At 37.0% G+C, this 23,419-nt stretch overlaps 2 protein-coding genes across 3 annotated transcripts in view; both read right to left on the reverse strand.

The window, feature by feature from the left end:
* Window positions 1–9,576: 9,576 nt before the first annotated feature.
* On the reverse strand, window positions 9,577–13,052 carry mc1r (melanocortin 1 receptor). The gene has a single exon (XM_030131264.1). The coding sequence runs from the start codon at window positions 12,644–12,646 to the stop codon at window positions 11,678–11,680; it is 969 nt and encodes a 322-aa protein (XP_029987124.1). The 5' UTR covers window positions 12,647–13,052; the 3' UTR covers window positions 9,577–11,677.
* Window positions 13,053–16,229: 3,177 nt separating this feature from the next.
* Window positions 16,230–23,419, reverse strand: part of tcf25 (TCF25 ribosome quality control complex subunit) — a 21,729-nt gene continuing 14,539 nt past the window's right edge. For both annotated transcript variants that reach the window (XM_030131262.1, XM_030131261.1), the window contains exon 18: window positions 16,230–17,200. In XM_030131262.1, the coding sequence (XP_029987122.1) occupies window positions 17,033–17,200 (168 nt within the window). In that variant the 3' untranslated portion in view covers window positions 16,230–17,032. The remainder of the gene's footprint in view (window positions 17,201–23,419) is intronic.

Raw genomic sequence — 23,419 nt, forward strand, 5'->3', positions numbered from 1 at the left:
CATATGTATCAAAGTAAGCAGCAATATTCGGTTATGAGGCGGTAGTGTTTTATTATTTTGAAAGTAAAGGCAGCCAGATTTACTTCCTGTATATTCACCTTACCTCATCATCATCTCTTTAAAAGAAAAATAAAGCGGTAACAGTTTGATTGAATCATGATTTATTAAATAATTTGGTTCGTTAAACAGATTGGACAGATAAGGCTTTATTTTATTTTATTTTATTTTATTTTATTTTATTTTATTTTATTTTATTTTATTTATCTTCAAGATTGAGCACCTCAGCTGAATCTGACATCAGCAGAGCAGGCAGTTTTTCTTCATATTTTTGCCTCTTAAAATAATAGCAGCCAGTCACAAAACATTTTGTTGTATTGTTGCTACAGTTATCATTTACGTGAAACACTCATTTTGAGTTGTCTGAGATAGTTATGATGGGCAAAGTATAAAACAAAAATCATTACCAGAGTTTGCAAAACATCTTAGAATAGAATAGAATAGAATAGAATAGAATAGAACACACTGCACATGTGCAATGAAACTGAAAGCAATTCTTATTAATTCCAGTGATAAACTATGATAAATAACAGACAATATCTAAAAAGGAAAGTGAAATGATATGCCCCACACAAAAAAAATTCCACATGCTCCCATCACTACTACACAATTATCTTGGTATTGTACATAATGCATATTGCACAAAAAGCATCTTAGCAGAAAGTGTTGTGGGGTGTTGCAGTTGAAAATAATATTTTTTTAAAAAAATTAACAATACTCTTTAATTTTTATGCTTTGGAGGCTTTCATTTGATGGGCCCCTGTCAGACCTTGCTTTGTAGTCAGGCTGTACTTGCTTCAAAAATGAGACATAGCACAGAATAGTTCTAGTCACATACAACACTGCACCTGAAAAATCAAAAGTAACAATTGAAAGTGCTGATTAACTTAAAACAGGGGTCATCACTTGTCTGAAGGGGCCCTGACTATTTGGTCTATTTAGCCTAACTGTCCAAGTTTTTATAATATGCATATTAGGTTTGATGTTAGTAAGTAAGATACGGCAATAAAATGACTTGAAAGGAATCACAGAGGCACTTGGGTCCATCAGTACTACAGTATGACTGTGTATCGGTGAGGGGCAGTAGTGTCAAATAGCAACTAAAATTTGTTAATTGTGTCATTTTGTTTCAGCTAAAATAGACAAATGTTTGATGGGTTTGGTGTCTGAATTTTAAGAAGGTGAAGCGTAAAGTGTAAAGTGATAACTTTTGTCATGATGTGGTGCTACATTGCATAAAATTTGATTGACTGATTGACTGATTGATTGATCAGTCGATGGGTTGATCGATCGATCAGCGGTCAGTCGGTCAGTCGACTGATCGGTCGGTAGGTCAAATGATTATCTTAATTAATGTATAAACCCTGATGGACTGAATAGTTCATATTTGAGCAAGATAATAAGTGAAAATAAATGTTCTCATACTGAAACACACCACAAATATCTGCAGTTTCTTTTTTTTTTTTTTTTTTTTTTTGTACTTGTCTCATCCAGCATCATAACAGCAGAATGGTGGACTGGCTGCCTTGTTGCACTGAACAAATTTGCTTTGCCAAGAGGAACTTCATTAAGTATATTATGCTCCCCTTGATATCCCACTGTTTTTATGTTTGGTTGACAGTTTGTCACAATTCATTATTTATGATAAGTGAAAGGTAGGTAAAATATGTTTTATTACCTCAACACAACACTGTTTTTCTGTCAAAATACTGAAACACTGCAAACATTATTCAATGGAATAAGTATTAAAACAAATGGTGCCAGGCACAACAAACCTCACCTCTCGCACATATTTCGCCCATTATAAGTAAATGGGAAAATTTTAAAAATTCATTTTAAAAAAATTTAACGTTGTTACAGATTGGAAATATAATCCAATAATGCTTTCTGATCATGCCCCAGTAGCCATGACTGTAACACTACCCTCTTATAGGAAAAGACGGACGTAGAGGCTTGATCCTCTTCTACTCTCTGAGCTTAAATTTGTTGAATTTATTTCAGAACAAATAGACACATACTTAACCACAAACTTAACTGAAGATGTGTCTGCTTCAACTGTGTGGGAAGCATTAAAGGCCTATATAAGAGGACAGATAATTGCTTATAAGGCATATGTCAAAACAAAACCCACCGTAGTAAGGTTGAGGCTATAGCCTCTAAAATTAAAGCTCTAGATACCATAATTTCAGCCTCTTCCACCCCCGATCTCATCAAGAACAGAAATAGCTTGCAAACTGAGGCAGACCTTTTAGCTACCATAGAGGCTGATTTTAAAGTCCCGCAGCCGATTTTATGAAGAGGGTGATAAAGCTTCAAAATTGCTAGCTAGTCAACTACGCCAAAAGGCAGTATCCCATATTATCCCACAAATAAGATTACCAGATGGTTCCACAAGTGAAGATCATCTAATTATCAACAATTTTTTCAAGGAGTTTTACTCTAAGTTGTATTCCTCAGATGTAGATGCAGATCAATACCACTATGACTCCTTTTTCTCCAATTTGAATATACCTACAATTGAATCTGATGTTCAAGCTAAATTAGAACAATCTCTCACATTAGAAGAAATCATTACCTCAATTATGTCTTTGCAGAGTGGGAAGGCCCCAGGCCCCGATGGGTTCCCCATCGAATTTTACAAAAAATTCAAGGCCCAATTAGCCCCACTTCTGCTTACAGTTTATAATGAAGCCCTAGAAAAAAAGCATTCTTCCGCCCACACTTCGTCAATCATCTATCACTCTGTTATTAAAGAAAAACAAAGACCCACTTGATTGTGCATCATACAGGCCTATCAGTTTGATAAACTGTGATGGTAAAATATATTCTAAGGTTATTGCCCTCCGCCTCAAATCAGTTCTTCCTCAGCTAATATCCCCTGATCAAACAGGGTTTGTTCAGGGTAGGCAGTCTTATTTCAATCTGAGGCGGCTGTTCAATATCATATATATGCCAACAGATAGTTCTTCCCCAGAAGCCATAATATCACTCGATGCTGAAAAGGCATTCGATAGGGTAGAGTGGGACTACCTTTTTCACACACTACACAAATACGGATTTGGCCCTAAATTGATTAAATTAATCAAACTGATATACACCGACCCCACTGCATCAGTTAATACTAACTCTGTTTCTTCTGATTATTTCCCCCTATACAGAGGCACTAAGCAAGGAGACCCATTAAGTCCTCTAGTCTTTATTTTGGCTATTGAGCCTCTGTCCATAGCCCTGAAAAACAATACAAATATTCAAGGTATAAAACGAGGTGGCTTAACACATACCGTTTCATTATATGCTGATGATTTGTTATTATATATTTCTAATCCCAGTAAAACCATACCAGAAATACTTATCGTCTTAGAAAAATTTAGTAAAATATCAGGATACAAACTTAATTATAACAAAAGTGAATACTTTCCAATTAACAAACTTACAGAAACATATCCCAATCTCCCCTTTAAACTTTCAGTAAATTCATTTGTATATTTGGGTGTGAAAGTTACCAAGTCTTTTCACAACTTATTTAAAAATAATTTTATTCCTCTCTTAGAACAGTCCAAAACAGATATCAAACGATGGTCCAATTTACCATTATCTCTTATTGGGAGAATAAATACTGTGAAGATGAACATAGTACCCAAATACTTATGCTTATTTCAGACAATACCCATATTCATCCCACTATCGTTCTTTAAAACTCTTAATCAAATGATCTCCTCATTTATCTGGAATAATAAATCCGCACGCATAAGGAAAGAATTTCTGGAGAGACCTAAAACTTGTGGTGGACTCTCTCTCCCAAATCTTTGCTCATACTACTGGGCTGCCAACCTTAATGTTTCCCTTTGGATAAAAGATTGGAATGGTACCATCCCTGCATGGCTTCAGATTGAACTGGCCACCAGTAGTCCATATAGTAGTCCATATTCATTGCCCTCGCTGCTCTGTACACCTTTACCATTAACAGTTAATTGTGTTCATGGAAATGTGATGGTAACCCAGTCACTACGTATTTTATAACAATTTAAAAAACATCTTGGTATCCAGACCGCGTCTATTCATTCCCCTATTATGAATAACCACCTTTTTCAACCATCCTGGATGGATAAAGGCTTCCAGACCTGGCATGATAAGGGCATTCACAGAATCAAAGACCTGTACATAGATAATACATTTGCTAGTTTTGAACAGCTTTCTAAAAAATATTCTTTAAGTAATTCTCATTTTTATCGCTATTTACAAATCAGGGAGTTTGTACGAAAGAAATTTTCCAATTTTCCAAATCTACCCTCTCTTTCCAGTTTGGATAATGTCCTAGAGGTCAATACAATGGACAAGGGCAGAGTGTCAATGATTTATGCTCGGATTTTGGAGACTCTGAGTCAGTCCGTATCTCACCTCCGTGAACAGTGGGAAAGCGACGTAGGGATGCCACTCTCAGACAAGGAGTGGGACATGGCACTTCTTAGGGTCCATTCCTCCTCCATTTGTTCACGACATTCATTAATTCAATTCAAGATTTTACATCAATTGCACTTCTCTAAAGTTAAACTTGCAAAAATATTCCCTGACATTAACCCTATCTGCGACAGATGCAAGCAAGCCCTAGCAACAGTATACCATATGCTATGGTCCTGCTCCAAACTGACCCCTTTCTGGAACTCTTTTTTTGATTTTATTTTTAAGGCATATGGGTGCCGTATTCAGCCATCTCCTCTTACTGCTATTTTCGGTCTCATTTCATGCACGGATGACTCAGTTCCTTCAGTTAACCTACAAAAAGTTGTGGCCTTTGAATCTTTCCTAGCTAGATGTACCATTCTCTTCAAATGGAAGGACTCATCACCTCCAACACATGATCAATGGATTAGAGACATCATGCTTAATATAAAGTTAGAAAAAATTAGGTGCACCCTAAATAACTCTATCAATAAATTTTACAAAATATGGGAGCCTCTTTTACACTGCGTGAATTTGTTGCCTGGCCTGAAACTTTGAAAACATTTTAGGTGTTTATATTGTTATTGACCTGTTTTTTTATTTTCTCTCCTCCTTTAATGGTACCAGAATGCACTGTCTTGACTGTCTTTATGTGTGTCTTGTTTGTATTGCCCTTTATTTTTTTGTTTTGTTTTGTTTTGCCTTGGGTTCTGTTTGTTTATCATGTCTAGTGTCAATCTTTGTATTATAAATGCATTGCTTGAAATTATAAATGTCATATTTGTGAAATGAAAAGTTTTATAAATGTTGAAAAGTTCTATAAATAAAGTTAAAAAAAAAAAAAAAAAATTAACTTCAACCTACTTTTCCCAAAATGTAACCACATCTATTCTGGATCACTGGCAATCTATAAACCCAATTTGGTATGAATTCAACCAACAGTTTTACTGCTAGAGTGTTAACAAACAAAGAAACAGACAAACTGAACCAAAAATAATACCTCTTGCCTCCCCTTCAGAAGGTGGGGTAAGAATTAAACTAACGAGCTGTTGTTGAAGTTCAACATGTGACTATGATGGTATACATCATCTATTATCACTGTGAAAGTATCCACAGCAGACGATCCGGTCTATTGAAGAAATTCAGTGACAGCAGGTCACACAAAGATTTTTTTCTCCACAGGAAATAAACTTAACATAAACCACAAAATGTGATACAAGCTCATTCAAAATACTGCCTATAAAGCATGTGACAGAGGAAGGGAAATTGTTCTTAATAGTGTCTTGTGTCAAAGTAAAGCTGCGCAACTATCCCTAATTCAACTCATCCGATTTTTACCTCAAGACTGGTTTGGAATCTGGGCAAAAAAAATTCTTTCCACAGACAAATGTCAGCAGTTTCATCAATCTCTGTATGGACAGTCTGTCTTGTGAGAGTAATTACTGCATAACTAATTATCATGGTGCAGCAAAATACTCTAGGCATCAAAACTATACACACACAGCATTATTAGATATAAAATATACCCAAATAATAAATAGTAATAGAAATACAGATATAAATATACATTTTGGCAGTTTAATTTACTCTTGTCTAATGAAATAGAGAAATGGTGTTTCTGACTGTAATGAGGTCGAGTAAAGAACACAGACCCTTTGTACTGTATCTATTAACAACTTTGTGCTTTGCAGAAGCATGTGACCAACCTCACAAAAGAAACATCCATTTCTGAGAAAGAGAAAACTGTGCCGATCATATTCACATCTGTATGTTACCAAGCAAGAGGCATGCTTTCCATAAGTATATTATACAGGAGGTGAGTAAACGTCTACATTCAGAAAGTATATTATTGTATAGAAATGAGCGGTAAGTATAAGTAATTTTACTCAGAAGTTATTTATTCTTGTGTGACATCATCACTATTTACCTGTCACTCAGCAGGATAATGTAAAATCTACAGCAAGGACAATTGTAAAACTTAACTGTTTGTGTGCATTCATAAGGGTGAAGGCTGGTATTGTTTTGTACTTTCTTCAACAGTAGAGAGCATGGGACTAACTTAGAATGATATACAGATATATATAATGTAAAATAGAGTGGTAACTGAAAAAAATCCACAAACACATTAACTATATATTTTTTTACATGTCATCATGGTCACTTACACTAACCAGTACACCATACTCACAAAATACAGGAGAATACACCACATAGCCAATGGATTTAACTGAGCGATTAGACAAGATCCTTCCATTGGATAATTACTGCAGTGGTTATTTAATTATTTAACTTTAATTGATGCGGTGAGTAGTTTTTAATTTTTAAACAAACATTAGCCTACTTAACCTTTTCTAAAGAGCATATGAGCGTAAAGAGCTCCTCTCTATTTATCTGAGATTTTAACAGTTCACCGCCCCAGCAGAGCCCTCCGATCCTCCTCTCTGATGGTTTTGGATGTCCCCAGGTCCCGATATAAACAGTGGGGTGATCGTTCATTTGCTGTTGCTGCACCAAAACTGTGGAACTTGTTGCCTCCTGACTTGCGAATCCTCACTGACCTGCCCCTGTTTAAGTCTAGGTTAAAGACTCACCTGTTTAGATTGGCTTTTAACCCTTAGCACTGAGACACTAGTAGGTTTGAATCTGTGGTCTTTCTTATCAATGTGTGTTGTGTCCTATTATTTTATGCATATTTATCATACTTGATTAACCTGTTTTTTTAATCTTCTAATTTAATCATGCTTTTAAATGTAAAGCACTTTGGGCTTCGTTATGTTGTTGTAAAGTGCTATAGAAATGAACTTTGATTTTGACTTTGATTAAGATTGGACTTTCTTTCAATGGAAAAAGGTCATGTGGTCTGATGAGTCCAGACTGACCCTGTTCCAGAGTGATGGTGCATCAAGATGAGAAGATAGGTGGATGAAAAGATTACCCATCATGCCTAGTGCCTACAGTACAAGTCTGTGGGGCCAGTATTATGATCTGGGGTTGCTTCAGTTGGTCATGTCTTGGTTCAGCAATGTTACAAGTCCATAAAATGGTGGAAACAAACATTAAGACATTGCATAAGCTTATTTAAATATGTTGTGGTGAGTGCAGGATTTTTTCTTCTGATCAGTCTTAGTAAATGTATATGTTCAGTTATTTATCCCTGTACATAAATCTAATCTAAAGCCAGACATTTTTTCTAGACATATTGGAAACACTGTCTACCTTTTGGGCTTATCGGTGGTTTCCCGTCATTAACTGCTTTTTGAAACTGTGCAGGTGATGCCTAGAGTTCTGCACTGAGGCACTGGCTGTGGCTTTATTACATATAGGATTATTACTGTATTAGTACAACATGGAGTCCTCAAAAATGCTCACATTGGTTATGTACCAGGTGGGTGAAAAGTAACTAGGCATTAAAAATTGGTAAGAAAATCCATATTCCTATTGCAAATTTATTGATACAAATGATACATGTTTTTTATTACATGGGAAAATGAAAGTAAATCTTCATAATTCAGCGTAAGTACCGGTGGAATCAACCAGTTTCCTCCAATGGCCAGGGATGGAATAAACAATTTTGTGAAGGACATTGTCTGGGATACCATTTAGAATAAAATAATAAGAAACTAGAAGCACTTGGAGAGCGCAGACCTCCGCCAAGGCAGATCAGTGCCCCCCCGATCACCACCAAAATTTAATCATTTGTTCCTTGTGCCAGTATGAGCATTTCCTGAAATTTTCATCCAAATTTGTCTTAACTTTTTGAGTTATCTTGCACACAGACAGGCAAACCAAAGCCGACAAAAACATAACCTCCTTGGCGGAGGTAATAAGACAATAAGAAAATAAGAAATAAGAAAATAAGAAATAAGACAATAAGAAATAAGACAAAAAGAATAAGAAATAAGAAGATATGAAATCCCGGTTAGTGTTGTCTGTTTAAGAAACGTTTTCGTCATGACTTCAGTGATACTAAAAATTCTGTAAGCAGTTTCTCATGCCTAGTTACTTTTCACCCACTTTGTACAATCCCAGAGGACATCTCACCTTTCACATATCCATCCCTACGTAGGAGCAACTCTATTAGCTTTGGATTTTACTAATAAAGCATGGATAGAAATTAGTCCAACATGCCCAGTGGAAAACTTGCCAAATGTGTTAATTTCGTCATATGATACTGATGCCTTCTGAGCTTTAATATTAAATCTATACAAACAGTGAAGTATGCTATGTTTCCTAATGAAAGTTTTAACAGCATTTTTTAAATGCATCTTTTTTTCATAAAAATTAAAGAGGTGTATTAAGGATATTGTGTATAAATGTCAAACATTGAACATGCTTTAGGGGATATTTCTTCCAGCTAACATATTGCTAATATCAGGTTTGTCTGCTCTGGGTAACCAACTGTGAGGTTAACTCTGCAAAAAAATAGGAATTGAGCCACTGTATTTGTTATTTTTGGCCTTTTGCTCTTTTGTCCATTTTTCCAAAGTGATGCTTGTGTGGATGACCTATAATAAGACTAGTCATTTATGGAATTAAATTTACACAATTAAGATTTTTAACTTATTGCTTGAGGACAGAGTAAGGATTTATATTTGTTCCAGTTGGAAATTCCCTTCCCCTCAGAGCTTCTATTTGAACTTGATCATGAGTTTAAAAACAGAGCATTTAAAAACTGTCTCTCTTGTTTTATAAATCAATAGTCCCTCTGTCCTTTCATCTTTTATCTCTTTTTTTCAAGTGGGACAGAAAATATTTTAATGTTGCATGTAAATGTGTTTGATTTTTATCATCTGTCTTGGTTTATTGTCTATATATATATATATATATATATATACATTGTGGCAGCCATTTAGATCATGACTGAATACTATGTAAAGAGACATTAATTAAAATTCAATTTTGTATGATTATGAAAATTATAAAAAAAAACAAAAAAAAACAATGTGCAAACAAGACGTGCAGACACAAAGCTAAAATGTGTGGAGAAATGTCTGGCAACAATAAGAATGAATGATAGAATAACGGATGTGATGTTTTTTTAAGTAAAAAGGAAAAAAAAAATCAAATACAAAAGAGGTGTAACTGGATAACATTTTGGTTATCATTTATTGACTGAGTTGTTTAGTTTGGTCTCTTTATTGCAGACACACTGACAGCATGTAAACAATTTCAATGATTACATTTATCACATAATCTGTCCCCATATACTGCTCTTTAATCTGCTATTCAAGAACTATCACATACTCTGTCCAGTTTCAAGTCAACATTGGATGTGTTGTTGGTAGTTCTTCTAGGTTCAGCTGGACTTGTTTTGCTCCAGTTGAATCCAGAAGAACTATGACCTGACCAAATGAGAACTTACACAGACAACATTGGATGCAGATTCTACAGAAACCTCAGCATTTACATTTTGTATTGGGTTATAGTTACTTTATGGGATACACTAAAGCACTAAGCCTATCATCAACTACCTCAGCATCTTATTGTCAAAAATGTATGAAGAGAAACAAACTTACTTTATATTTCCAGTCTTCTAAACACCTAATTTTTCCACACACACAATAATAAAACAAAACAATACAATATGTAAAAATAGAAGAAAATTCAAGAAATGAATAAATATGATTCAAAGAACCAAATGTATAAAAAAAAAAAAATATGGAGACTCATGTCCAACATAACTGTAGTGTAGCGGCAGTATCAGCTTCTGTTGTATTGCTACCAGCAGCAAATACACTGGTGAGCATTGTTCATACATGGTAGTGTGCAACTGGAATTATTTTTAATATCGCCCAAATAGTGGCTTCCCACACTTAATGGTGCTGATCATCTCAAAACAGTGATGTATGGTGGGTTCTATTTTGGCAGGCAGTCTTATCATGAGACCTGTGATTCTAAGAAACTAACCCAAAGTGACCCTCATTCACAGCTGTAAGTGAAGCCTGTTAATAGGCTGGATTTGAGAAAGAAAATGATTAGTGAAATGACTGTTATTCTTTGTTTGCAGTTTTACATTAACGCATATTATTTCGCCATGATTTATGAGTTAAATCAGTAGGTTTGTTTTCAAGACAATATCAGCCAGTTGAACTACATAATGGACAAAATATATTATATATGTCTTGCCAAACATTTCATATATTAGAAAATCACACAACTTTCTCAAAGGTAACCCTGCTCTCTTTCATAGACCACTTAATCTCAGTCTACTTTTCCTATCAGGGCCTTTAGAGACCATTCATGTGATTTTGACTATATATTTCTTGAGTTCTAATTTATTTATTATATGAACATTTTCTTGAGAGTAAAATCAGGGTGGTGTGGTGAATTAAACTCTCCTATCATATATTTTGCAGCTTTTTTCTGTTTCTTGGATTTCATGTTAAATGAAATGCACAGTGCTTCATGTAGCTACTGCTGCACCATTCATTTCACTATTATTCTTATTTATTAGGTTATAGATTCACATCTGTTCTGAGATTCAACTGACTTGAAAACATGGAAATCAATCATATACACAAAAATACAATCTTCAAATGCTGCAGCACCATCAAATACAAGCCTCCCCAAAAGAATCAGGTATCATTCAACATACAGAAACTTTTCAAGATTCTTGAAAGAACAAGTATGAACACAAAACAGAGCTAGAATTATGTCTTATCATGTATCATCAAAACATCACAGCCAGGCTCACAACATATGGTAATTTCAAGTTCATTCTGGTTTTATGAGGCAGTGAATCAAATACTATAATACATATTTACAGTCTGTGTGATCAGCTTCATTTATACATTTGTCTTTACATTTATCAGTAGTTTTTAAACACAGATAAAGAACGAATCATCCAAAAGGTTAAAACACCAGAACACATGCAATCTTGATACATCGTAGACAGGACTGACTGACTTATGGATTTTCTCTTGGTTCATAGTTTTTATTGGACATTGGGGCGCGCCAGCCCACTGCAACAAGAGGTCAAGGTGAACATCAAACTCATGATCTTTATGGAAATCTGCGTCTGATGTGTACAGTCTGACGCATGGACATCGCTCTCCAGTGGAAGACTTTATCAGTCACTGCGCACTTAAGCTTCTGACATAATGTACGTTCAGGAAGAAGAGACAGCCTGCATTGCATGTAACATAAAGTGCTCTCGTCTTCTTCCTGAATGTGCATGATGTCACAGGCCGAAGCACCAGGAACACAGGACCAGCTCCTGCAGGGTTTTACGCAGCTCCTGGCTCCGGTACGCGTAGATGAGTGGGTCGATGAGCGAGTTACAGATGATGAGAATAAGAAACAGATTGAAGTTTCTGAAGAAACAGTTGCAGAACGGGCTGGTGGGGCAAGTGAGGATGAGAATAAGGTGGAGGAAGAATGGGCCCCAGCATATAATGAAGACCCCCAGCAGGATGGTCAGGGTAATCGCTCCTTTCATGCTTGTGGACTGACGCCTGCTTTTGTGGAAAGCCATGATGCGCCGGGAATGCACATGCGCAAGGAGAAACATGTGCAGGTATAGCACCGCGTTAAACACCAGGGTTATGCAGAAGAAGGTAACGAGGCACACAATGACTGCATTGTCAGTGTGATACACGATGAAAAGGGTGCTGGAGGTGATGCTGGCCAGCCACACTACCACGATAATGGCCACGGCACGCTGTGTGGTCATGATGCTGTGGTACCGTAGTGCGTAAAAGATGGTGATGTAGCGATCTGCAGCGATGGTGCACAGGAAGGAGAGGGATGATACCACGGAGCTGCAGATCATCACGTCGATGACGTTGTCCAGGTGGCGCAGCATCCCCGGGTGCACGTCCAGCAGGCCGTGGTCGTTGAGAAGCATGAATATTGTCTCCACCACGTTGCTCACACTGACCAGCATGTCGGACACAGCCAAGCAACAGATGAAGTAGTACATAGGTGAGTGTAGATTGCGGTTCTTGAAGATGGCCATAACGACCAGGATGTTCTCCACCAGGCTGATCAGCCCGAGCGCCAGGAAGAGCTCCTGAGGGATGTTGATCTGAACACAGCCCAGATAACTTAGATCTTCACTGGTAGAGTTTGTTTCGTTATCATCCATGTACTCACTTAGAGAGTTGAGATCAACGTGGAGGATTGTGGGGTTATAGGATGCGTTGGCCATTTTAATGTCCTGGTATTAGACTAGAACAGCTTTTTCAGCAAAATTAAGTTTTACTCAAGGTTTGGAAGATGCTTCGGTGTCCGCTCCTCAGTCTGGTCAAACAGATCACTAACGCATCCACACCCACAGTCCACATCCAAAAAACATCTTACTATAAATCGTTGGTTTTTTCAGTGATCAATTAGATGTCATACTTCTCAACTGTTGGACTCAGTCACATTAACACAACGCTGTCAAAAGTTGGCATAATTTTCCGTGTGAAAAGTGCGTCTCCACTCCTGTCCAATGGATGAAGGTTCTCCAAGACAGAAATCCAAAAACGTTTTCTTTCCATCAGAGGTTTTCAGTGATTTTTTAAAAAACTCAAAACAGGCGCCTGTCCTGCTGTTCCCTGGTGTCCGACTATTCTGACCATCATGTTGGAAGTGAACAAACTGTCTTTGCGTCCTCGGGAAGTGGAGATGTGGCTTGACTTGCTTAAGTCCAACTCCTCCTCTCACGCAAAGCGCATATGGGCTGTGGCTCGTCAGTGTCTGATAAGTGGTTAAAAAAACGACAGTGATGTATTTTCCTAATTTTACCAATAGCTGAACTCTTCAACACGCATTCACGAATATTTCATAAACCTACTCGTATTATACTTCTTATTGGAATGTCATAGTCTGTCCAAAAGCACTTTTACGCACCGTGCGCCACAGTCACTTTTCAGTTTCCAGCTCTATCCCTGATCAATATAAAGTTTCTCCTCATATCATGATTTGCAAAACGTTTCCGCCTATTTCAAGATCAGCTGTATCAAAATTCCTACAGAACTGTTATGCTTAATTTAATTGATAATATGTTTCACGAAGAGTTTTTAAAATAAGCCAGTTTATTGCAAAGAGCACAAATCAGTCAAAACAAAATGACAATATCATAAACAAGTAAAAGTTACACCATTTACCTAAAACCAGCTCTTTTTGTGTTGGAGGACCACTGAAAGGAACACAATACTTTTGGTGTTATCTTTTAAATTGAAAAATTGGATATTATAAAATGAAATGTATCTACATATTCAGATAATTTGTCTATTTTAAACTTAATGATACTTGTAAAAAATGCTTGTCAAGGAATAAAAATTATTTCAGTATTTTACAGCTTCTAAATCAAATTTTGGGTTGAAGTCATCCCTTTCCAGAATATGGAGCAGTGTCCACAGACACCATATCTTTAATACATTAAATGCATGTTCCACAGATACTTAGGAATGAATTTACTGCTTGGGACATACCGAAGTCAAAAAATGAAAAAGTAGCACTAGTATATTTATAATCAAGCAAAATTTAGAGGATAAATGTACAAACTTGTGGTGTGCAGATATTATTCACAGCAAAAGTCAGTGGCTAATTGACAATGATGTTTTGTTTTTAAAGTAATTTCCTTGAAAGACTAAAGATATCATGAACTGATATGATTACATGTGCATCATATGACCAACTTTATTCAGAATTTCACAAATATAATTATATGTTAATAGCAATTAAAACATTTTTGACTGGAAGGTCTATCCTGAAACTCTGAAATTATCATTAGTGTGATGATATGCAATAAAAAAAAATTGTCATTTCAGGTGGAATATATAAAAGGCAATATTAAATAAGGAACAGATCTCAGTCACTGACATATACTGTAGGTCTGTGGAATGTCCTGGCTTGTTGTTTACAGACACTACAATCACCATTATTAGGACAGTTCTCATTAAGCATGCTCTGATTTACTAAGAAACATATATAATTTTAAGTACTTAATGGAAATTCAACCAATAGTTTTGTTGCTACAGACATCTGAAATTTCACCCATTAAAAGTAAATGGGGGAAAAATTTTTTTTGGAAAATTCATAAAAAATGTGAACTTTGACCTACTGTTCCCAAACTGTAATCAGGTCTATTCTAGGTCTCTGGCAATCTATAAACCTAATTTAGCATGAATTCAACAAATAATTTTGCTGCTAGAGTGTTAACAAAGAAACAAACAAACTGAACCAGAAACAATACCCCTTGCCTCCCCTTCAAGGGGCGGGGTAATAAATCAGGTGTCAATAAGAGTGTAGCATAAATCCCATTAAGACTGAATCTGATGTGGGTGCTAAGCACAAACAAATAAAGATTCATTATGTGTCCTGAAACCACACATTTGTCCTGGCTTTATTTTATTTGTAGCATTGGTGCAACTGTGGTGGTTCGGATTTGCAAGTTTTATTTTTCTTCAGTGAGTTACCAAAACAGCTGTGATTTTTAAAAATTGGGCTAAAAAATCATATCACACAGGCCTTGAACTCACACCGGGCATCTTAGAAGGCGCTGATGTGAAAGCCTTTCTATACTCCCAACGGATCACATGAAAACTTCTCACAACCTCAGCCATGGCTCCAGGTGGACTGCGAACACTGACATCATTTCACCGTCAAACTCAGTCACACTGTATAATCATGTGGTTAAATGAATATATTGTATGGGCAGCTACAGCTTATGCAAGTGTGGAGGCAGATGTTCACAATTCATGTTCTCAGCTTGTGTATCTACTTAATTATGATGGAAAAATAAGTAAAAGATTGAAAAGAAATCTAGTAAACATAAGGCACGTGGACAGATCATGACTACCCAGCCTTATCTGCCTGATTAAAAAAATGTCATGGTAATAAAGACAGTTTAGCAGACTGTCAGACAGGAGGTACAGTTATGATAGCTAAACTCAGGCACATAAACATTAACAACTGTGAAATGGAAAATAATAACAAGTGATGCAGAAAATCATATATCATTTGTAAACCTGGTACTAAAGGAAAAATTATAGCCTCGGGTTTGTGGTGTAGCAAATCCATTACATATGAGCCAGTTCATCGGCATCTGAGTGAAGTAATGTCATTGGTAAATATTAAGTTAGAAAAAACTGGCAATTCTTTTACACTTAATGTTACTTGATGGAAAGCAGCAGACCTCTGGGAAATTTGGGACAATCTTAAATATGAACTGTCAATCTGGGTGAAGTAAATTACACTAAATCAGATCTTTCAAAGTCAACACAGACGGAAGAGGCAAAACCAGATGGTGCCAGAAAATCACAGACATGCTGCTGTAATGTTAAGATAAAAAATTTTAACAGCAAAATGTGATCAGATTTTCTCTAATGAAATAATGTGAAACTATCCATTGACAGAAATGACAACCAGGATGTGCACAAAGCATTTCTGTCTAAGAAAGACTATGGAACACATTGAGATACTATAGACTTAGTAAATGCTAGAAATGTCATAGATGGAAAAGAAAGACAGAAAAATAAAAGAATCTGATATAAAAGCCTTTCTGAGAAACAGACAATTCATTTTCAGATGCATTCAGTCACTTTCAACTTCATCTCTCAAAAGGAAAACCTACAAAAAACATCTTTTCTTGCTGTTCTAGTCCAACTTGTGGGATGTTTAGTAGCAAAACATATGCTTAACACCCTATCGCTCTGAGAAAATGTATTGTTATTGCATAAAGACAAACACAAGCGGTAGTAAAAATTAGCTATTATTGATAAAAACAATTTATTTCTGATTTTTTTGACTGAGTTTTACTTGTGTATTTTCACATCATAGTAGAATCTGTGCAAATCACTTATGGAAACAGCATTTTGTCACATTTTTACTCTGGAAAAAGGGCATCTCTCTTGACAGATTAAGTTTAGTGGCATTAAAAACAAATGACAAATCTGCTTCTGTGAAAAACAAACTGTTTACAGATTAAAAACAAATGGGTCAAATGTAAAACAAAACCTGAGAACAAATGATGCAGAAATTTCAGTGCCTATTACAATATGTTTCCTTCAATGTAATCACTTATTTTTTTAAATACTGAGAGTTAAAATGAGTTTGACTTATTGTGAATCAGTTAGTTTTAAGCTGCAAAATTGTCATGCACATTTCGTTTTGGGGTTTCATGGCTTAGAGAGAAATATAAATATAAAAATAGTAACCTCTTTGTGGTGGTCCCACTCTGATCACAATCAGTTCAGATGATAAACCAGCAAAAAGGTTAACGTGTCTGACGAACACTATCCAGCATATTAGCACAAAGGACACTGCTTATATCATGATGCACCAGAGTGTTTTTGTTTAATGTCAGAAAAGCAGAGGTGAGGACTGGCCCTGGACAATGCCAGTGAAGTAAAACAGAGGTCCATGCTACTGTACCTTTTCTTTTCAGTTCAGTTGGTTGAAATTACAACAGTTAAAAACACATCTGCTGCTGTTCCATTTCATCTGAATAATTATTAACACAATTAAATACTAGATTTTACTGGAGTTCATTATTTCATGTTTATTTTTATTTCATTCATCGTCATCCTGTATCAGTCCTCTGCTGTCAGTCCCACTCCTCCTCATCCCTGTAGGGGTTGTCCTCCCGTGGGGGCTCTTGAAACCTGATATTGGCCAACATGTCTCTCATTGCCACCATCAGGCGATTCACTTCCTGGTTCAGCTCCTGACCAGCTCGAGCTACTTCCATATCATCCTCCTGCCTCGGTCCGCCCTTAACAAACAAACAGACAAACATCACTTAATAGAGTAACACCTAAAACTCCTGGAACCTTAACATATTCTGTATTTAGATTTTAGAAACTATATTACACACTAATCACACAATCACATTAGACATTGGAACTTTGTGCTCTCAAATAACATCTGAAGACAGAATGGTGACTATAAACACAAGGTATATGTACGAGGTGGTGCCAGGCAAAACGAACCCCGCCATGGCATGTATTGTAGCTTATTTTGGCATCGATCCAGCTGATGTCATCATGTCTATGCATGTGCTGATGTCAGCGTAGACAAATTTTGGCCATTATAAGTACATGAGAAGAAAAAAAAAGATTTTAAAAATCCATAATTTTTTTTTTTTTTTACTTTCCCAAAATTCTAATCACATTTATTCTGGGTCACTGGCAATCTATAAACCAAATTTGGTATGGATTCAACCAACAGGTTTGCTGCTACAGACATTTGAAATTTTGCCCATTATAAGTAAATGGGGAATTTTTTTTTTTTTTTCATAAAAAATTTGAACTTTGACCTACTGTTCCTAAAATGTAATCAGATCTATTCTGGGTCACTGGCAATCTATAAACCCAATTTAGTATGAATTCAACCAATAGTTTTGCTGCTAGAGTGTTAACAAACAAACAAACCGAACTAAAAAGGAGAGGAGTGTTTGTCTCCAGGAATTTGACTGGTTTAGAGCAGCAAGGTGTAGGGTTGGTGTTCCTGTTAAAGAACATGGATACAGATGTCCAGTTTAAGGTTGATTTATTTGGCTGTGGTCTGTAATAGCAATACAATTGAATACTAAAAATCAGCAAACACCATACATAATACACAAACATAATGACATAACTAAAGTTACAAAGGACTGTATTCAGTACTCAGTTACATCATCTGGATCATATAACAGAAACAAAATCACCCCTGTATATACCTCATGAGGTATATGAACAGCATGATTTACCTAATTAGCTTTAACAACACATCAGCATAGGATAGCATTAACTTAAGCACAGCTAAGCAATACGCCATCTAACAGTTCAACAATGCATTCAACTTTTGGCATTTGCACACAGCAATAAACCAGGGGGGTACAGGTGAATGATGGGGAAAGTAATGGAACAAAACCGACCGCTGTATCAGGAGAAAGTTAACTTTTTCCAGCACCGCATTTCACATATTGGCATTCTAACACAAAGCAAAAGCAATACCTCTTGCCTCCCTTGGTGGGGGTGGGGGTGGTAATAAATGTGACATACAAAACTTTATCCAGTGTACTAAATAAAAAATGAGATTATCACAAATATGGGGCTGTGTTATTTGTTCAAGTATCATATAATGTTGTTTCCGATATGTAACTTTGTTTCAACAGTAAAAAAAAAAAAGGAGAACTTGCCAGTGCATCTTCCCTAGTCATAACCATATTTCTTTTATCTATAGTATATCTCTTCCTCTCTATAAATGGATAACGTAATCAGGACGGACAGAGCGGTCCTGATGGAACATGCCTTGGGCCCCTCTACTTAACATTGAACATGTATATTTGAAGATGCTTCGCTATAGACCCATGTTGAATACTATTTCTGCATCACATGTGGTGTCAGTTGAGCAAAGAAATCTGAAATGCTAGACTTTGTGAACTCTGTACATTTTAACAACTGAAAGACTGGCTGTGCAACAAAGCAGAAATATCCACCTGCAATCTTTGCATCACTTTTATTAACCCTCTAGTGCATTCTCTCTTATATTATGTACCGCAGTTGTCATAAAACTGTCGGCATACTTGTTGGGATACAAACCAGCCTTGTTTGGTGTTTAGTCTCAACCCAGCACCATCCTCTAAAAGCACCACAATAGACCTTTTGTCTCTGTCATTTGTTTCTAGATTATTAAAGCCGTTTTAACATTATCGCAGTAAGATACATTTCTGATCATTATATTGTCCATATGTAATGTCATTCAGTTAGATAACAGTATTGCTATGAACTGTACTACTGTTATGCGTTTTGCTAAGACACACAAGTATTTACACAATCTGCTAATGAGTGAATGGCCTGTAGGACTGGTTGTTCTGTACACTGACCCATGTGGCATAATAACTAACCACAAACAGGCCTTTAATAGGTGTATATTTCTATCATCTGAAACGAACACATCACGTTCAAGTACATGTCTCTGTCCCAGTAAAGTACTTTATATACTGTATGCTTTTAACAATATGCTCTTTAAGTATTCTTGTCACCTGTAATACAGTCTAGGAACAACTACGGTCCATTCTGTGATAGCAACGGCTAAGCAAAAAATAATGTAGAGAAAACAAGAGAGAGCAAACACTCATTTGTTACTGAGGACATGAGCCACAGAATAACAAAAGCACTTCACTCCATCCACAACATTAGGTCATATGCTGATACTCAAATTAATAATATTAATAATAATAATAATAATAATAATAATAATAATAAGTAATTGTAGTAGTATTTGTATTATTATTAGACATTTAATAAATGACATTTTAATCAAAGTGGAGAATGTCTTTTATTCTCCTAAAAGTACAAAATAGACCACAGTGAAAATACTCCTCATTCTGCATTCAAAACCTTACTGTCATGTGTAAGTATTATCAGAAAAATCTATGCAAAATACTCACTGTGCAGTAAATCAGTCCCTACCAGTGTTCTACTATTATAAGTTATGTGTATTGATTTATTGCATTGCTGTATTAATGTGTAGCCTATATTGTATTTTATTATGGTTGAACTCATTTGAACTCCTTTATATGCCACTGGTAGTTTGCAGCAATGGATCATATTCTGTAAGATGATTATACATCTGTTTTTAGCATCACTGTCTTGTGACTTGTGATATTTCTAAAAGGTCAATTTTTATGAGATAAAAAACAAAACAAAAACAAAAAAACAGGCCTGTTTTCAGCTTTGTGGCCATGCATTTTCCCCTAGAGGGTTTCTCAGACTTCATTTAGCTTGGGAAGAAGCGCAATTTCTTGACCAATGACTCATCCAACCCAGCAATGGAAGTTTTAGCTATGACTGACACTTTTAATCTTAAGCAACATGTATCTGGCCCCACCCACAGGAAAGGGCATACCCTGGACCTTGTATTCTCACTGGGCTTACATGTCACAAATGTGTGTGTTGAGGATGTCCACTTAAGTGATCATCGTGGTGTGTTTTTTGATTTGTATGTGCCTCTTGAGCCCAAGCCTGTACCTATAAGGGCCAAGAGGAGGATTATTACAGAGTCCACAGCCCAGGGATTCCGTGCCTTGTTTGACCCTTGTCTTTTTAAAGAGTGTTCTGATGTTGATGGCTTTATGCAGTGCTTTGCCACACACTGCAGCTCTATTCTTGATCAGGTGGCTCCCCTGAAAACTAATGTCACTCGCAAGTGGTCTTGTCCCTGGATGAATGAAAACATTTTAAACTTCAGGAGATTTTGTCGCAAAATTGAGCGCCTTTGGAAATCAACTCAGCTGGAAGTACATAGGCTACATCTTAAGGATCTCATAACCTCTTTAAATAAAATGATTAAGGAGGCAAGATCTGGCTATTTTCAAAAACTTATAGCTACAAACAAGAAAAACCCCAAAGTAATCTTTGACACAATTCAGTCCATTGTGTCCCCTGCTGCCCCTGTGCTCTATAAAGCTGACAGCAATGACTTCCTAAACTTTTTTACTGACAAGATCAGGGATATTAAACACAATATCCCACCACCCTCTGGCTGTTTGACCCGAGTTGATCCCCCTCTTCAAACTTGGGCCTCTTTTAACCCTGTGACATTGGAGGACATTTCGGCATTTTTATCTAAAACAAGACCCTCCTCCAACTCTGCAGACAACCTTCCCCCAAAGCTTCTTATCAGTGTCTTTGACACAATTGGGCCATGGGTCACAAAGTTTTTTAACCTGTCACTCTCGACTGGTTTGTTCCCCAGCTCCTTCAAACAGGCCATCGTACAACCAAAATTAAAGAAAACCAACCTGGACCCCACTGAACTCAAAAGCTACAGGCCCATATCAAAGCTCCCCCTACTGGCCAAAATCCTTGAGAAGGCAGTGTCTAAACAACTTACAGCTTTTCTGGAGACACACCAGACTTATGACATTTTTCAGTCTGGGTTCAGATGACGACACTCAACAGAAACCGCACTATTAAAAGTGTCTAGTGACATCATGATGGCAGCCGATACCGGGAAATCCACGGTCTTGGTTCTGCTAGATCTCTCCTCAGCCTTGACACGGTGGACCGTGCCATAATGATCGAGAGACTGAGGGACCTGGTAGGGATGTCAGGTCCTGTGCTAGAGTGGTTCTCCTCTTACCTGACTGGCAGAAGCTTCAGCGTGCCAATCAATAACATCCAGTCTGACTCAGCGGATCTACCATGTGGTGTGCCCCAAGGCTCTGTCCTGGGGCTGGTCCTGTTCTTGCTTTATGTCCTCCCCGTTGGCCACATTATCCGGCAGTATAGTGATGTCTCCTATCATCTGTTTGTGGATGACATCCAGATGTACTGCTCCTTTAAGTCTTCTGAGCCCCACAAACTGAGTTCCTTAACCACCTGCTTGTCAGAGCTAAAGCAGTGGCTAAATGATAACAGCCTCCAGCTGAACTCCAGTAAAACGGAGACCCTCATCATTGCCCCAGACACTGCAATCCCAGGGATTAAACAGCACCTTGGTGACCTGAGCTCTTCGGTGAAGACCAAACTGAGGAATCTGGGTGTCATCTTTGACCAGGCCATGTCTTTAGACCACCACTCCAAACACCTGGTGAAGAACTGCTTCCTCCAACTTTGCAACATCTCCAAACTCAGATCTATGGTGTCCATAAATGAGGTTGAGATGATCATCCACGCATTTGTGTCTTCTCGCTTAGACTACTGTAACAGCCTGTTCACATGTTTAAGCAAGAAGGAGCTGGCTCGTCTACAGTTTGTCCAGAACTCTGCTGCGAGGCTTCTGACCCGCACAAACAGGAGAGCCCACATCACTCCCATTCTTAAATCCCTCCATTGGCTCCCTATTTTATACCATTTTCATTTTGAAATTCTGGTGCTAACTTTCCAGGCTTTACATGGCCAGGCCCCTGCATACATTATTGTCCTGATTCAGCCCTACAGCTCGGCTCGTAGCCTGAGGTCTTCAGGGCAGCACCTGCTGATGGTTCCTCGCACCTGTTTTAGCACACGGGGTGACAGGTCCTTTAAAGCTGTAGCACCGCATCTTTGGAATGACTTGCCTCTACACCTACGGTCCATGGAGTCTGTAGAGAGTTTTAAAAAACACCTCAAAACACTCCTGTTCAAGCAGGCTTTTTAATTTCCCAACTGACTCAGGGCTGCTGCAAATTGATTGCACTTTATGTATTTATTATATTTTAATTGTATTTTATTGTGTTTTAATGGTATTTTAATTGTTTTTTATTTGTACTGTTTATTTGTACTTCGCAGTGTAAAGCACTTTGTGACTGTCTGCGAAAAGTGCTCTATAAATAAAATTTACTTACTTACTTACTTATGGAAGACTGTTTGATACTTCAGTGTTTCACAAACCTTTAGAATCAACACATTTGGAACAAGATGGTTTTTACTGGACAAATGGAAAAGTAACTAAAGCTGTCCAATATATAGGTGAAATGTACAATATTTGCCTCTCAGCTGTGGTGTAGTAGTATAAAAATGGAGTTAAGTGTAGTATTTCCGTGAATGTACTTTCCAGCAGTGTTTCCAAACTGCTGGAATAGCTGCATTGCACAAGGAAAACTGCTCTAAAAAACACATTATGTCAATCACACCTGTTTTTGTAAGAATGAATGAAATGGCATTGTATGTTTCATGTAGAAACATAATTTGTTTACTGTGCAGGTCATATTAAAGACTGACAAAACCCTGCCATAAAGTCGACTGAACTGACTGTTCCAACAAAATTTATGGTAAGCATAAGACTTCTCTTTTGGGTGAGAATTGGAAAACAAATGGCAAACAACTTAGCGCCTCATGAATGTTGTTGTTTGTCTCTTTAGGAACAAAGTGGAAAATGGTGGATAGAATGAACTGGAACCAGGTCATATGTCTGTTTAGCTTTTTCAGTTAAAATCCCTTTAGGGGAACCATGAGTCTTTGGTGGAAATGTTTCATTAGTTAGGGTAGTGTATTAACATGTTTTCCCTGACCTTTAAAAGCCC

The sequence above is a fragment of the Sphaeramia orbicularis genome, chromosome 3 (assembly GCF_902148855.1).
Source record: "Sphaeramia orbicularis chromosome 3, fSphaOr1.1, whole genome shotgun sequence".
Taxonomy (NCBI): Eukaryota; Metazoa; Chordata; class Actinopteri; order Kurtiformes; family Apogonidae; genus Sphaeramia; species Sphaeramia orbicularis.